A 16,525-nucleotide genomic window follows, 5' to 3' on the forward strand; every position below is an offset into this window, starting at 1 on the left:
GCCCCATGTTTCAAGCGTATGCCAGATGAAAAATGTCAGTTTAATTCAGTCATTCCTATGTGAATATGTGAATAGTAAACACATGTAACAGAGCATTTTTCCATATCCATGCACTCACAAGGGAATCAGCATTTGATAGGACTATTGAAATCATTAAAATTTGTGTGCGCGAAACAGCTAAATACTCACGTTCACAGAATTCTGGGACTGTGGACCATTCTAATGTATCAAGGCACGTTATGGTGTTGCTCTTCCTGCGCAGTGAAACATACCCTGGTCGGCACTTGTAAGTTACATTAGTCCCAACTGGAAACACATTTTGGTTTATATATATATCCAGGACTTCTGCAAAATTAAACCTTGTTGGAAATTTACAGCTACCTGTTCAAAAACAAAAAAGAAGGAATACCATTAGGAGAAAACGGTCTTTCATGTATATAAATACCAAATTAACCAAACTGCTTTGACAGTGCAAGGATAAAGTAACCTTATTTTGAAGAGTAACCATGTACTGTTTACTTTCCAACTGTAAAAATGTAAATCTATCACGTCTCTGATTCATAGCACAACAATTGAAAGGTTACTAGTTTTCAAAAATAACAATGATAAAAAACGACATTTTCATCTGATAGATACATTTCTTTATTCAGTTAAATGCTTAACCATAAAAGATAAAATATATTAACCATACAAAAACGATGCATAAACTCAAAATCTCGATTTATTGTACCAGGTATATAAAACATACCGAACAATCCCCAAATACCGTTTTACAATAAGTGATAGAGCAAAAGTTTCTTGCCTCCAACCACATAAACAGAGGCGTGCTTCTTAGAGAGGCCCTCGCTGTATGGCCAGGCCCCCTTTTCATCAGTCAGATTGGTACACCTCTGTGTGAGGCACCACATACTCCTTACTCAAGCTCAGGGAACGGATGAAACAGGAGAAGTCCCTTTAATAGTGGACTCACAGGTTGTCTTTCACTGGGCCCTTCCGTGGATATGAGAAGGGGCAACCGCTGCGAGTGGTGAATCCCACCACTATCTTCAGGAGTCTCAAACTGTGGATGCCAGGTGCTGAGAACGGCATTTCAAGATATCTACCTGTACCTGGCAGTCTATTCAGTCGTATGTAGGTCAGGACAAGGGTATGTCCCAATCACGATTGACTACTGAAAGCATGCATATGGCTCCTGACCAGATGGGGTGTCAGTTTCAATGGTTGGGCAGTGCAATGTTGTAAACCTAGGTACACTGCCAAATGTGTTGTATCTATTCGGAGCAAGTCAGCTACATATCCCAAGAGCCTTCTTGTGGATGCAGTAAGGTGGAGCGAGGCAGATCATCCTCCCAGTCTGTTCTAGGTGTTTTACTTACCCACATGGGCTTCTTTTGCTTAGAATTTCAGAGGTAGTTAAATTCAAAGCATTAGGGACAGTTTCCTCGCTGTGGTAAGATGCTCAACGTTGGTATGGAATCTAACAAACCTCAGCAATAACTCTGGCATAGCTGCAACTGCTGGAGACATTTGGGGAGCCAGGAAGGCCATCTGAGAGGAGCATACCAGTCACTTCATGCAGCCTGCAACAGAGCCCCCGAAATCCTTTAAGCCTGCAAGAGAAAATCTCTCATCCCAAATCCACCATTTATTTATACCTTCAGATACGTCGCTGTGTATGTGAAGGTCACATTTTGTAGAGTATCTGTCAATCTGATGTGTTTTAGGTCTGGTGTTACACATAACTTTTTCATTTTATCAAAATTATACGTATAATATACTTACCCATAGGGACTTTCAGCCAGTCCTCTCATCCACTGGTCTTTTATTGTGCCATTCAAATATGTCTTTCTTCCTACCACTACAGCTTAAGGCTGGGAGCAATGGATCTGCCTACTTCTACCATTGGACCCCTCGCTGTGGCGGGCAGCATTTTGGTTGGGCACAAGGTTTACATCCACCTATACAATAAAAACTTCAGTATTTTTTTCTTATAATTATTTCGTTTGATTAATTAAAATCTTACAAAAAAGCAGCTAAAGCTTCACCAATTTTTTAAAATTATAAAACAAGCGATTTTTCAATTAATTTCTGAAAAGATAAATATATATCATACACATTTAATGATCTAATAGTCTGTCCTTTATGAATGTTTCAAAAGCTATTTTATAAAAAATCCATGTTCACATAGTCTGTTATTTGATCAAACGAAAGCTTCCAATTGTTTCTGTACTGCACAAAGGAATTTGACAAGTGCCGAACTCATTGGCAGATCTTCTGGATTCAGACTTGCAATCAGGGCCTGTCTACATGTCCTTACACCACGCATGTTAAACATTCTTTTAAGCATAGTTTTTCTTTCCATTTCCAGATCCGGACAAAGACACAGTAGATGTAAAATGTTTTCTTCTCCTAATTTACAATGCCTGCATAAGTTATTTTCATGTAATCTTTTCCCTGGGGCTAGGTGACATATGCCTGGAAAGAAGCCAAATCTAGCATTTATAAAAATGTGTATTTTTCTTGGACCAAGGTATTTCCAGATAAGTTTGAATCTTTTTTTTCTTAAATCCAGAGACAATTGACCATGCATGGCTGCGTTTAACCAAAATATCTGTATCCTTGATCAGTGAGAGATAATTTGTGAGGTTGTTTATTGTCTTTTTAAAGCTCTCTGACGTAATAGTGGTTTTCCAGATGGGTGTTATACCAAATTCTGCAATTGCGCTGTTTAAGTAGGAGCTGACATTTGTGTTTGTTTTATTGTTTACTTCTAGCCACAATAAACGGGACATTTCGTTATCCCGATCATTTCTTATTCTGTTCCATACTTTTAGTATGTGCCCTTTCCTAGAGGAGTATTGATTGTTTAGCCCAAACTCCAGTCTCACCTGGGCATGTGAGGCATTCTTCGGGACAAAGAATAAAGATCTATACGTTTTAGCCACAGCGACATTAATAATCGCAGCGTCTTTACCATTGAGTGCCTCACTACCATAGGTTAAGGCAGGCAATAGTTTTGCAGCAATTCTTTTTAGTAAAGGGTGATAAGACAAATCTCCTGTTGATTTCTGAATGATTTTAAATGCCCCTACAAGGGAGTTTGCTTTTCTTGTAATATCCGATTTTTGTGTCCGGAAGTTGGCATTGTCGTTAAAAGTAACTCCCAGGTATTTATAATCAGCTACTTGCTCCAGTTTTTTCTCATCCAAAAACCATTTATATTTGGATTTAAGATGCGCATTTTTTGAGGTGATCATTATCTTGGTCTTGGCTTCATTTATTCGCATGCCATTTTCCTGTGAATATCTAAAAACACCATTGATTAATCGTTGCAAGCCAACTTTAGTTTTACTTAAAAGTACAACGTCATCTGCGTATAATAAGTTAGATATCAGTTTGTTAGCTAAAGTTGGAGGGTGTGCATTGATTTCGTTTAGCTCTGTAGAAAGGTCAGCTAAAAATAAATTGAAAAGTAAGGGGACCAAAACGCACCCATGTTTCAAACCACTTGATGTAGGGATTGTATTGGTTAATGTATTTCCCTCAACTAGCCTCACCCAAGTTTCCGTGTGCAGGAGCTGGATCATCTTTAACAGGTTATGCGGAATTCCTTGATTGTTAAGTTTTTCCCATAGAAGTTCTCGATCGACACAGTCAAAAGCAGACTTAAAGTCTACAAAACACAAGTATAGTGGTTCTTTAACTGTAATTGCTTTGTTGGTTAGTATTGATAGTATTAAAATGTTTGTAGATGTACCAAGTCCCTTAATAAAACCGGTTTGGTTCGGGTCAGTACCTGTTTCTCCTTAGCCCACTCCGTTAAATTCTTCAGCAGGATTCCAGCAAACAACTTTGCGTCCGTATCCTGTAATGTGATTAGGCGATAGTTTTCCAGTAGTTACCAATTTCCTTTCTTCAGGATAGGCGTTATCAGTGATCCTTTCCATGATTTAGGGGTTTGGCCACTTCCTACTATTTCTCTACAAACATCTGTAAGATAAGTAGACCGGACATCAGGTGCTCCCTTGTATCATGCAAATGGGATACCATTGGGACCGGGGGCCCCGTCCTTTTGCTTTTTAATTAGTCTGGCCACTTGAGTTTTGGTTATTAGGATTTCACAGTCGCCCTCTTGATCAGCTTTTGTATATATCAGATTTTTGGCCGATTGTTTGTGTGTTGTGAGTTCCGAGTTTAGATGATTTTTAAGGAACGTCACCCATTCATCCTCAGATAAGTTTGATCCTATAGCAGCTTTATTTCGTCTGACTAAGCCATTAATTAGTCTCCAAAACTCAAGCGAGTTTGTTAAAGTGCTTGCATGGAAGATTTTGATCAAGAGCTCTTGTTTGGCTTTATTTTTTTCGTTCCAAATTAGTTTCCTTAAAGTGCAATTTGTATTTTTTAATGATGCCAATATTTCCTCGTTGAGTAGGGACTTGGTTAGATGATTCCTAAGCCTATTTCTTGTGCTTCTAGTTTTTCTTATAGCGTATGGAAGAAAGATGTTGGTTTCTCTAGTTTCCTTGTATTTGTTCTTTTTCCTTTGTTCACCGGTTGTTTTTGTATTATAAGTCACTACTTTCTGGGTAAATTCAACCCACTGGTCGAGGACAGTAGACTTAATTTGTTCGTCAAAGCATTCTTTAACTAGATTTTTTGCCATTGCTGTCATCTCATCCATATTTTCAGGCTTCCATGTAAGTTTCTTATAATTGATAGTACCGATCTGACCTTGTAGTGTAAGGTACTTTTGAGATTTTGGACAGAATAGCTTTATTTCAATAATTTGCTGACTGTGATCGCTGTTCGAAACTTTTTTCAGACAGTAGGATGTCACTCTGTTGAAAGTACACAGTGATGTAAGTGTGTAATCAATACATGAGTTACCATTACTTGAGTAAAAAGAACAAGCCGGTGGACAGACCGTTGTAAATCTGCCATTTAGGATCCTGAGACCTAGCGCTTCCATGTCCTTTACCAAGTTTCTCCCTGTTCTATTTTGTTTATTAGGTATTCTAGGTTCCATTATTGGATCAGGGATTTCCCATTGTTGATTTTGAGATTGGATGAACTCATCCCGCACAAAAGGTGTCACCAGGTTTGTATTGAAATCACCAGTTACGATGTAGTCTGCTAACGGCTCTTCCAAGATTAACTTCAGAAGCAAATTATTTATGGCAGTAGTCATCTCTTTCTTTGGTTTCTGTTTTGGAAGTATGTATATATTAACTAGAATTAGAATTTTGTTTGACCTACTTCCGAGCGTTCTATACCGTAATTTTACTACAAGCAGATTTAGGTTGTTAGTCTGTATTTGTTCATGTTTTGCGTCTAATACCAACGGTACATATATTGCTAGACCTTCACACGGGCGGCCAAACTTCTTGTATTTAACTGCTGGTACAAAATATCCCTTGTAATTTTTTAACATAGGTGGGTCCATTGCCCATGTTTCCTGCAATAGTAGCAGTTGGTTTTGATCCAAGAGGCCTTCTATTTTGGCATTAATTAACTTACTACCGATCCCCTTGATATTCCACAAGCATATCTTTATTATTGAGGTGGTCATACTCTCCTCTTGTAATGGTGCTTATGACCAGTGTTGTCAATGCTCCTTGTTACCGTGCAAGGCTGCTGTGATCCACTTTTCGTTTACCTCGTTGCTGTCTACTTTCTTTAGGTTATTGGGACTTTTTTTATCTTCAGTGATTGTTTTACCAAGAGGGTTTTTTAGAATTGAAAAAGCACTCTCGGTTCTTTCAGGCTGGAATTTTTTTGTTTGACGTTCTGTGTGTAAAAATGGAGTTGGATACACCTTTGGAAGTGGCTGACTGATTTGTATACCCCATTCAAGAAAGGTACCATGCTCTTTCAGGATTTTGTCCGCTAATCGTCCTGTGGCTACTGTTAGAGATGTTAACGGTAGCTTCCCTTCGGAGTTAGGCTGAAAGCCCACACATAAAATATCTTCTGAAGTTATCATTTGAAGCGTTGTTATCAATTTCAATAGTCGGAGGATATTTATTCTATTTAGAACATCATGAGTTCCTTTTGACTCGTTAAGTGGTTTGAGGACAAGTTGTGAGGACCTATTTTTTTGGTAACTGTTATCGCCATTAATGTCTCCATTATTTCTATTGACCGAATAAGTGATCTGCCTATTCTGACCTCTTTTTTCAATTACCAGGTTATTTTGGGTATTTGGGTTTATCAAATCATCTATTGGTTCTTACTCGTTCCAAGATCTTAACTTTGTTCTCTTTATCCCTGTTTCACTCCTTGCCACCAGATCGTCTTTTTGGTTACAATCCCTAAATATGCCAAACAAAGCTTTTTTTCTAGTTCCGTTGTCATCAATGGACTTGTATGATTTTGATGGTCATTTTTGTTAGGTGATGATGTCCCTTGTTCCGAAATAGAACCTAACACCTTTTCTATGGTCAAACATTTATTTCAGTCACTTCGGATATCTGAATAATTAGACTCTTATTATGCATCCGTTTCCCTTAATTTTTTGCTGTACTCCTTCTTCTTGAGCTTGATTTTGTTTTGCTTCACAGAGATTTTCATTTAGTTTACTGCTGTTTACTTGAGCGAGTATTTGTTTACTACTGGAAGGTTTTGATTTTGAAAAGATCTCATAATATTTATCATCTCCATCAGTATTTCTTGAGCCTTTTGTTTGGTTCTTCCCATTGGTGTTACCTTTTATTTTATACCTTTCGTTAGTGTTACCATCTCTTGGTTTTATTTGCATATGTTTTTTTCCTACTTCATTCCCAGTTGGCGATGAGTCAGTGTTAGTATCCATAGTTGTTCCCCTTTCTTTATTAGGTGCAGCCATTTCAATAATAAGTTGCGAGGTGTTTTCCTTTATTGCCTTGTTTCTTGCTTTACCCAGCTTTTTTCTCTGTCTTTTCGTTGGTTCCAAGGCTACCATGTCCGCATCTCTTACTCCTTTTCTATTCGATTCATATTGTGAATTCAACAGTGTTTTGCCGTCTTTGTTTATGATCCCAATCGAGCTGGTAACAGTACCCATATTTAATAGTACTTGCTCCTGTTTTTCTACTGATGTAATTTCACTAAGATTAGATTGGTGACCATCTTCCTTACATGTGTCCTTTTATCTTACGCAGACACGTTCTTTCACATCCACCAAGATTGTTTTCTTGATCTCTGGTATAGTTACGAGTTTGTCAATTATTGGTGCACATGAGCACTCAATGTAACTTGGTGTTGATGCCCTTTGAGCTTTTATTATTAGATTGTTTAGTTCAGCAAGTTTATTCTCAATTCCGGCAACTGCGTTGGCCATAAGCCCCAAAATATCTATTTGAATGTCCATTTTGTTTGATTGTGCTGCTAGTGCATCCAGTGTTAATACTGAAGTTTGCTAGTGTATGTCCCATATTGTTCCTGTGTCCAGTTTTTCCTGCTCTTTTATCTCTTTGTTTCTTTGAGGTTCGTCATGCTATGGGTATCTTCGTGATTATTTTCTTTCTCTAGAAGTTCTTTGTCTGCAATTGTTGATTCATATTTTGATACTGGAACACTGATGTTATTTTTGGGACTTTTTGAAGTAGTTGCAAAATCATCTGTCGATGCTAGTACATCATTACTAACTATGGTATTGTTTGTATTGAGTGGTATTTGTAGTAGGTTAAAATTCACCTGTTGTGATTGTTCTTTGCTTTCACAGCTTTGTACTGTGTTGTTTTCTCTGCCAGTTTTTGTTTGCGAGATTATTCTGTGATCCAGTTTAATTAATGCATTGTCTGGTTGTTGTGTACCTCGTATATACTCAATTTTTTTATTCTCGCAGTTCTCTCGGTGCACTGCTGGTAAAGCTGGTAGATATTCTTCCGATATATTAACCTGTTGTTTTCTAATAACCACTTTGGTCTCTACAGGTATTGGTATTGGTGCTCCTTCGTTAACTGTGATCTTGGTGATATCAAGGTCCTTGAGATCCTTTGGTGTTACATCAGTGTATTTATTAAATATAGAGAGTTGACCTTCGCTTTGCCCACTCCCAAAGGGTTCTTGTTTCGTTAAAATCGTTAGATAGATCCAAGTTTTCTTTCGATATATTTGTTGGTTTGATTGGGGACTGCAGTGTAATTGATTCTGACTCTAATCGCATTGACATAAGTGCTGTAGTCGGGTCTTTCATAAAGTCAAATTTCTGTGGGATTTTTGTAGACCTTTCAAACATCCTCACTATAGGCGAGATTAGCGTCTGAGTCACCCCCCTCGGTTCTGCCTTAGCTCTAGTTTTCTTTAGTGCCTTAGGCACTTGGTTTCTCCGGGTGAGTTTCTTTGGACTACCCACAGATCTTTCCTTGCCTGATCGCATTTCTGAATGATAGCTCACTGTGTCAATCCGTGAGTCCTGTTTTGTAGAGATGTTTTGCTGTTCTTACTGCTTGCAGACGGTGTACCCGAAGCGGTCGGCACTGATCTTGCGCTTTCTACTCTCCTGCTTCCTATTCTCGTGCTCAATTACCACAACCCACATATACCGTAGCTCTTTCCCCTCTTATTAAAAACACTGGGTACTTCGACCTGCCAGTTGCGTGAAAATCCAGTAAATCGCGCACATGCACAGATCGGCGTCCCTCCGTGTCTTGCGATCCCGTGTACCCACTGCAGACCGTTCCACCTCCCTAGTCTGTCTGTTCGCCGCCCGTACACCCCACCCTCAATTGCCAGAGAAAAAGACTACCAAGCCGTAGGGGCACTGACAACCTTACAGCGCAACACAACACGGCTTGGCGGTAGGACACAAGCGCAGTAGTCCGGTACTAACAGGCAGCAAAGAGCAGCAGCCGTCTGGGTTAGGGAGTAGTACTAGCAGTAGGTAAGTAGGTGAGTAGGTGAGTCAGTATCCCAAAGGATAGTACGGGAGCTCCGTATTTCAGAGTCTATACTGGTCCCGCAGCAACTTTCAGCATCTCAGTAACGGGGGAGCTTCTTGGGTGTGGACCCTTTGGCCTAGTCAGCCTCAGATGTATGCAGTATTGCACAGTACTATTTGCAATACAATGTTATTGGGGTTATAGGGGTTAATACAAGCTTACAGGGCTCACGGGGACACGAAGGAACCAACCCCTCCCACACGGAGCTTACTGAACTAACCCCCCCCCCACACGGAGCTTACTGTTCTTGCTCACAGGGGCTGCACACACCTTCTCTGCGCCTGTTCCCAAGGTGCACTGGCTAGCACAGGGTCGCTTGTTTCACCCCTCTTGTGTGTTTCTCTCCTGCAGCCCTCCTTTTGTGTGTATCTCCTGCAGCTGGGGACCGCACTGGCTCATGGAGCAATCCTGCCCCCACCGCCTCACTCTCACTTTCGCGGGTAAGCCACACTCAAGCCGCACAGGCTCCTTCACTGCGGCCTCGCAGAGCCTGCCCCTCGCTGCGTCTCACCACTCCTCGCTCACGGAGCAGCCTGCCCCCGCCGTGTCACTCCCTTCGTGGCTCCTCGCTAGTTTCCGCAGCTTGCTCCAAGCTCCAAGGTTGCAAACCGGCTCCGCGCCTCGCTGGTCTTGTCTTGGTACCTATACAATAAAAACTTCAGTAGTAGTGGGGCTTTCATTGGTTTAACGAGCCTGACAGTGAAGAGCGTGTGCAGTATGCCAGGCAACCACTGTTGTTAGTAATCCAAAGACGGGGGCGTGGCTCTGGCATAGGTGGACAGTAAGGGCCAGAATAAGACCCTCCAGGACATCGCGATTTCACGATTTGCCGCGAAATCGGCACTTTTGTAAAAATGCCGCGATTTTTACAAAAGTGCCCACGAAATCGTCACTTTTCTAAAAATGGCGGGATTTTTACAAAAGGGCCCGCAAAATCTAGACTTCCAAACCACTTTCAAGGGGGCGGGCGGGTCTGCGGAGGGTGGGGGGAAAAGGGGGGGGGGTGGAAAGAGCCATCTGGTTGATCTTAGGCCTCTGGAGGCAGTGGCATTGTATAATCAGAGGTCCGGGCACAACCTCGCACCGGTCATTTGAGAGGTTATTTTGTTTAGCGGTCACTCGGGGCTCCATATTAAGTGAAATCAGTCTTCAGTTTTTCCCTTGACAGATTTTACAACTCCTATGCCTCTGAAATTTGAAATTGAACAAAGGTTGCGATCTATATTAACAGGTTTGATAAACAGCTCACCACTTATAATTGTGATCCCTGAACAAAGAGGCGTTTGACTAGAGGACTCAAATTAACAGGTTAGTTGTCATAAGGCCCACGATCCGCAAGCCCGTCTATGTTATACGATGTAATATATAAAGGAGGAGTTTCTCCTGCAATAAAACTATGCGATTAATACGCTGACCGAGGCAGCAGCCCTGACCCGCTCTTATTCGCTCATATATTGTTTTGATCTGCTGGAAGTTTAACTAGAGAAGAAAACACGACCCACATAGCAGAATTAATGTCACCAGCAGGTCAGGCTGCGCTGCCTTTTGAATATTGGTGTATTACTCCACAGGGTGACCACAACAACAGGCCAGGGTGACTTTTGGAACATGGATAGAAAGAAACAAGCCCTGCAGCCTCCAACCCTGGCTTTCCTATTCATTTTGAACAAACGCTTTTACAAACCAGGAGTCAGCAATATACATAGGATCAAAGGTTACAAACATATTTTTTGTATTTATTCTTAACACTGAAGTGCTACATAAATAATGCAACCGTGCCACCGAGGAAAGCACCGTTTAAATACTAATGGAATATAGTCCTATTACTAGCTAAGATTTAGCAATACATGTATAGGATTATAGGTCAAAATACAACACCAGGGACCAACACACACAGACCACAAACACACCAGGAACCAACACACACAGACCACAGACACACCAGGAACCAACACACACAGACCACAAACACACCAGGAACCAACACACACAGACCACAAACACAAAAAACAAGATATCTGTGTTTGTTATAGGAAAAACCGCCAAATAAAATGCCGCTAAATTTCCATATTTGTGCCGCTAAATTTCCATTTGTGTGCCGCTAAATTTGCTAATCCATGCCGCTATATCCTGGGGGGTCTGCAGAATGAGCCTATGGCTCTGGAGGAGCGGGGTACGTCTCCCTCCAGTGCCGCTCACGTCTCAGTGCTGGTTCCACCGTCAGACTTTGTCGCCATGTGGGAGTCATTATCACTTTCAAGTTATTTTACATTGTTTACACTTATTCCACTAATTACTACTCAACATTAAGTTGCAGAAACAGGCAAATCTCCGCTTACTTACAGGGATCATAATCCTCATCTCTGTCCATTGGAGGGCTGCCCAGTTTAGAAGGACCCAGGGGGTGCAGGCATGCTCTGAGCCAATCAAATCGGCCACAAGGCTGGATTACCCCCATTCAGGCATGTGTGGCGGCGATACGGAAATGGGCTCATCTCATTCCTTGAGTGACTTCACATGTTTTCCGCTGTCCTTCCATCTCTTTTACACTAGTGTTTTATTGTATTCTATTTTTAAATACTAGATCTATTATATCGCTATTAGGACCTCATGCCTTAAGATAAGAAGCTCCGAAAATTGCATATTTACTTCACTGATCTTGTGATCGGGTTCTCAGCCAAGTTTCTAAGTGCAATCAAAAAAGCATGAAATACCCCACCAGAGAGCCGAACTAGGAATTGATTCACGTGTTTAAAAAATGAAAAATCCCAGAATCGGCCTCGGACTTCCACTCTAGGTAAGGTTTTTACACAATAAAGAACTGCAAAAGCAGCCTTTCGTTGCACCTTTTACCAAGAGGAGAAACAATACTTTAGTCATCTGACATTTCGGTGATTGTCTAGAACAGGCTTCTTTAAAAGTTCCTAATTTTCATAGACTATTTGACTGGTTATGAGCTCTTAAAAACATCCGCTTTTCGAAATAAAGCAAGCACTCACACTGCCTATTCTTTGAGTAGCTTTAAAATATTTACATACAGATTTGCATAGCTGAATAAAGAAACATTTACATATACATACATGTACAGAGGAACTGATCTTAGTGAACAAACATAACTTCTCCTAACCAAGTTGTTTCAAGTTAATTCTGAAAGCCTGGAAATAATACATAGGGCACAGACATAAGCGATGCAGAAAGAGACAGGTCGAAGTACAAATAGTCTAGGCACACATGTTCATGACTGTGATTGCATATTAAAGCTCCACCTATTGGCATTGCCAATTCTTATTTTAACGTTTTTTCTTTTTCTATTTAGAGTGTTTTATAAAGCTCGCCCATGACACAAGGGTATCAGAGCGCTGTACGTAGGGTTGAATGAACAAACTGATAGGTATAGACAGGGACATCAAAAGTAAAGCCTTCTGTACGAGTCCTACAACAACTGCAACAGTATCGCGAATGGTGAAGTAAAGGGGAGAGCGCCTTGAGGACCCCACTGTGAATAATGAATGAATTTGGCCCTGCATCCCTCACTGCTCCATCACCACTCGTGCTGACTCGCATTTAGCCTTTGTCAACAGTTGCCCCCAACACAGGTATGGTACATCAAAGTGCAGCTCCGCACTCGGGACCCGGTACTGCCACTCCCTTGGCCAGAACGGACCGCGATAAGAGCCGAAGCAGAGGCTCGCGCTGCCGGAATGAGAGAGAGGCCGAGAGCGTCTCCCTCAGAACCCGCACCCCGCCCCAGGCGTCGACACACCTTACATGGGGGGTACGACCTCACTCTCCTCTCCTCTTCCAGTGACTTGGGCCTTCGATTCAATCTTTGTGAATTGGCAACGGCGGGCTCGGGCTGGCAGCTCAGCTCCTCTGGGGCTCCCGGTTCGGGCCGCTACTGCTACGGAGATCTCAGGCTGCCACAGGGCACACTCACACAGCGTCACTGAGACTCACTTGAGCTTCGGGTGCACGATCACCAGGCACTCCTCACGAAGGTCTCAAGCTGCACAAACTGACCCCTGTTCAAACCAGTTCCGAGTGCCTCCCTGTCAGTGACACCTTCCTTTGATTAGTGGGGTCTGGATTCTCAATCACTCAGCAGTAGATGGGACAATTGTTTTATGGCAGCAAACCAGGCCTCTTCACCTCTGGGGCCTACTCCCCCCCCCCCCCCCCCCCCTACACCCCAGATGCAGGTCAGCCGGTTGTTGTCTCGTCTCCTCCCCTGGGTCAAGACATTTCCCAGATCCTATTGCTTTCAAATCCAGACAGTCAATCTACTACCAGGCAGAGACACACAGAAATGTTAGAGCACATAAACACAGCAACTTCTAAAAGAGTGGCTTATAATACGAAAACCACCTTCATAGAAAGATGTGTTATTACTTTGTGAGTTCAGGCATACTAAACTTCACCTCTCCATCTTAAAGCTTTGGGAAGATAGGCTGGAATACATATTACACAGCCTCCCCATTCTGTTGTGGGGGCAAGATGGCCTTTCAACAGTGAAAAACGAAATGGAGATTATTTCACGGTCAGGACATAGTACACACCTTAATACATGTCCTACCTTTCACATGCACTGCACCCTGACCAGGGGGTACCCTGGACCTACAATAGGGGTGTCTAATGTACATAGAGAGGGAAGGGTAAAGTCTAGAAAGTGGGTGCACTTGTCAGAACAACATGGCAGTTTAACAAACTGTGCGCATACTCTGAAATGGCAGGCCAGAGTTCCTTTTTAAGGCTACTGGTGTGGGTGGCACAAGTAGTGCTGCAGGCCCACTAGTAGCATTTGCATTACCAGACCTGGAACACATAGTGCACTTTACTAGGGACTTTACTAGTAAGGCAAACATACCAATCATGGACAACCAATTACCATTATACTTTATACAGGGAGCACTTGCACTTTGCCACTGATCAGCAGTGGCAAATTACCCAAAGCATCTACGTTGGCAACACCATGTCAGAAAAAAGGTCTAGGGGGAAAGCAAAAAGTTTAGGTAACTTTAGCCAAAAAGGGCCAAGTCCTACAGGAATCCACTAATTCTGTGATAAGGTAAAGCGTAAAAGCCCTACCTGGCTATTGTTGAAGCTTTCACTTTAAAGCAGGATTGAGCAAAATTTAAATTTCACCAGCTGCTTTGTAAAGTGGAAAACTTTGCTAAGTTTGCAAATTTTGTCAGTGGATCAAAATCCTGGCCACGGTGAAAAATGTAACTAAAAAACTTTTTGCAAAAGAAGTTGCTTACAAAATCTTGCAGCCAAGAAACAGTATTCGACCGCTATAAACGATTTTTGTAGGACTGTTTTCCCAGGCATGTGTTAAACGTTGACGCCCTCATGTATTTAACCTAACTTGTGATTTGCTTTCATAAGCTCCATACATTTTGCAGAAGAAAAATTTAAGGCTGCAAGAGACCTTCAGAAAACTAGAAAAAACTGTGCAGCACGTGCAACATGGAATTTAGATCTAAAGAGAGCAGGACTCTCAGACCACAGAGACTCGTTAACTCAGAATTACTTCTATTCTGCTTTCAAGTTTACAGATTTGTGCAGCAATTTTTAATCTTGCCACAGAGTGGCGCCAGAAATCCATGAGTTGGTCACATGAAAGCTGGATGTAGAAATGCTGAAAAATTTCCTTAAGAACTTATGGCACAAATTTGTACACGTAAATAATTTTATAATGAAAAATCAAATAAAGGTAGATCTTAAATAGATCCCTGAAACTTTGAAATTCTCCTCCTTAAAGCCAGCAGGCTTAGATGCAGCTAGATCGCTCTTTTCTAACCGAAGAGCAACCCGGTTCGTAAACTCTTACTGCAGTCTCACAAGACACAATTTAAAAACATTCTATCAGTATAAGAGTTTGTCAATACAAAATGTGGAGACAAACGAAAGCAACATAAATATTAAAATATCTAAGGGATTAAAAGAAAACTAGGGATGACGAGTGGCTTTTTGTTAGTGGTTCTTCTCACACTTTCCACGTACGGCTTCTTTTTGACTGCGGACATATCGGTGAGACAAAAGCAACTGCAGGGAAGATGGGTGCCTTGTCTTCAGTTTTCCCCAGAGTAGTACCTTTTTTGTATGACGGATAATATGTGACTGCTGTCCACAGCAGGAACAGACTTCAATAGCTGAACCATTTACCCCAGAACTTTTTAGATTGAGCCATGTGTCTGGTTGCAAAAGACATATTGTGGAATTACCAAAATTCACATGGCCCACTGCTTACTATTTGTTGCATATATCTTGATTCTCGTTAGTCTGCTTCTTACTCAATGGTTTTCCTTGTCCCACCTTGTACATCTTGTGTGTGTCCCTCCCCTGGACCATACTCTTACCATCCATCTCTCTCGTTGGTTCTCTTCCATCATTCCACAGCTCACTTTTAGGGAACTTCTTTTTCTTTTTGCTTCAGTCCTCCCTTGTGTCTCTCCGCCACGCCATGGAATGATTTCCTGTTGCAGTAGTGTGTTGTGATTAACTGCAATCTGTCCCTAGTAAGCTTTTAAGTATGGCTAGTCACCGTACTGCAGTCCAATAAGCTCTACGGCTGATGGATGTGCACTGTGTTGTGGCTATTGTACAGGTTTTAGTTGTTTTTCTGCCTAGACCAGAGGAGGGGGCTTGGGGGATGGATGGTGCACCAGTTTTAACAGTCCTATGTGGGGAGAAGCTGAGGTATTCAGCTGAAGCTACATGTCAGAGTTTTGGTGTACTGTACATCTGTGGTTAGCAAGGAGGTCCTCGGGAGAATGAGAGATGAAATGAAGAGCGGGAGGACAGGAGGAATGAAGCCTTGGGGTCATTCCACAGGTCTCGCTACTGCAGCAAGATCTCACACCGGATTGATATCCACGTAGGATGGAAAGGATTTTTTGAAAAGCATTTTGAGAAACAATAAATGTCTAATGAGTCTCTAGCTAGAAACTTCATCAGCATCATAAGTGCTTTTAAGGTCTTGCCTACGCAGCGCGCATGCTCTGCATAGGAGACCTTTACTAATCGATTCAGTTTTGGCCCCAAAAACGTGCACGCGTTGCATTGCTTACAATGGCAACGTGTGCACGTTTGGTGATTCCCTTGTGGGAGCGAGCTTTGAACCCATCTGTTTGTAATTAACAGATGGTTTCAAAGCTAGCTCCCGCAAGGGAAACAGGAGCAGGCCCCCTCCTCTCTCCCCTCCCCCTGTTGCCTCCTCCTCTCCTCGTCAGCGCATGGTGCGCGCTCTTCTTTCTACTTACAGGCGGACGGCTGTGCCTCAGGCCCCTGAAGGGGAACAGCCCCTGGTAAAGGTGCACTGCTGCTGCCATCTACCATCTGTAGGTGCTTAATGTCGAGGAAGCTTGCACTGCCGATGCCCAAGCTGTGCTGGGTGTTAGTAAAACTTGGTAGAAACCTTTTCACTACAAAGAACGATTAGTGCTTTGGAACAGCCATCAATACAGATAGGCACTAGAAAGATTGCTAGCTAGATCAAACTAATTTCACTTTCAAATCAACATTCACAAACCACTTCTTAACGAATCCGTCAACAACCCTCTTCTAATCACACAGCATGAAACTCTACTCACAACACACAA

General features: G+C 42.0%; 1 protein-coding gene across 9 annotated transcripts in view; it reads right to left on the reverse strand.

Annotated features, from left to right (window-relative positions):
• The window catches only part of LOC147712725 (complement decay-accelerating factor-like), a 795,131-nt gene that overhangs the window by 567,654 nt on the left and 210,952 nt on the right, over nucleotides 1–16,525 (reverse strand). For all 9 annotated transcript variants that reach the window (XM_086923379.1, XM_086923375.1, XM_086923380.1 and 6 more), the window contains exon 4: nucleotides 190–381. In XM_086923379.1, the coding sequence (XP_086779505.1) occupies nucleotides 190–381 (192 nt within the window). The remainder of the gene's footprint in view (nucleotides 1–189; nucleotides 382–16,525) is intronic.

This window comes from Lissotriton vulgaris, chromosome 5 (assembly GCF_964263255.1).
Source record: "Lissotriton vulgaris chromosome 5, aLisVul1.2, whole genome shotgun sequence".
Lineage (NCBI taxonomy): Eukaryota > Metazoa > Chordata > Amphibia > Caudata > Salamandridae > Lissotriton > Lissotriton vulgaris.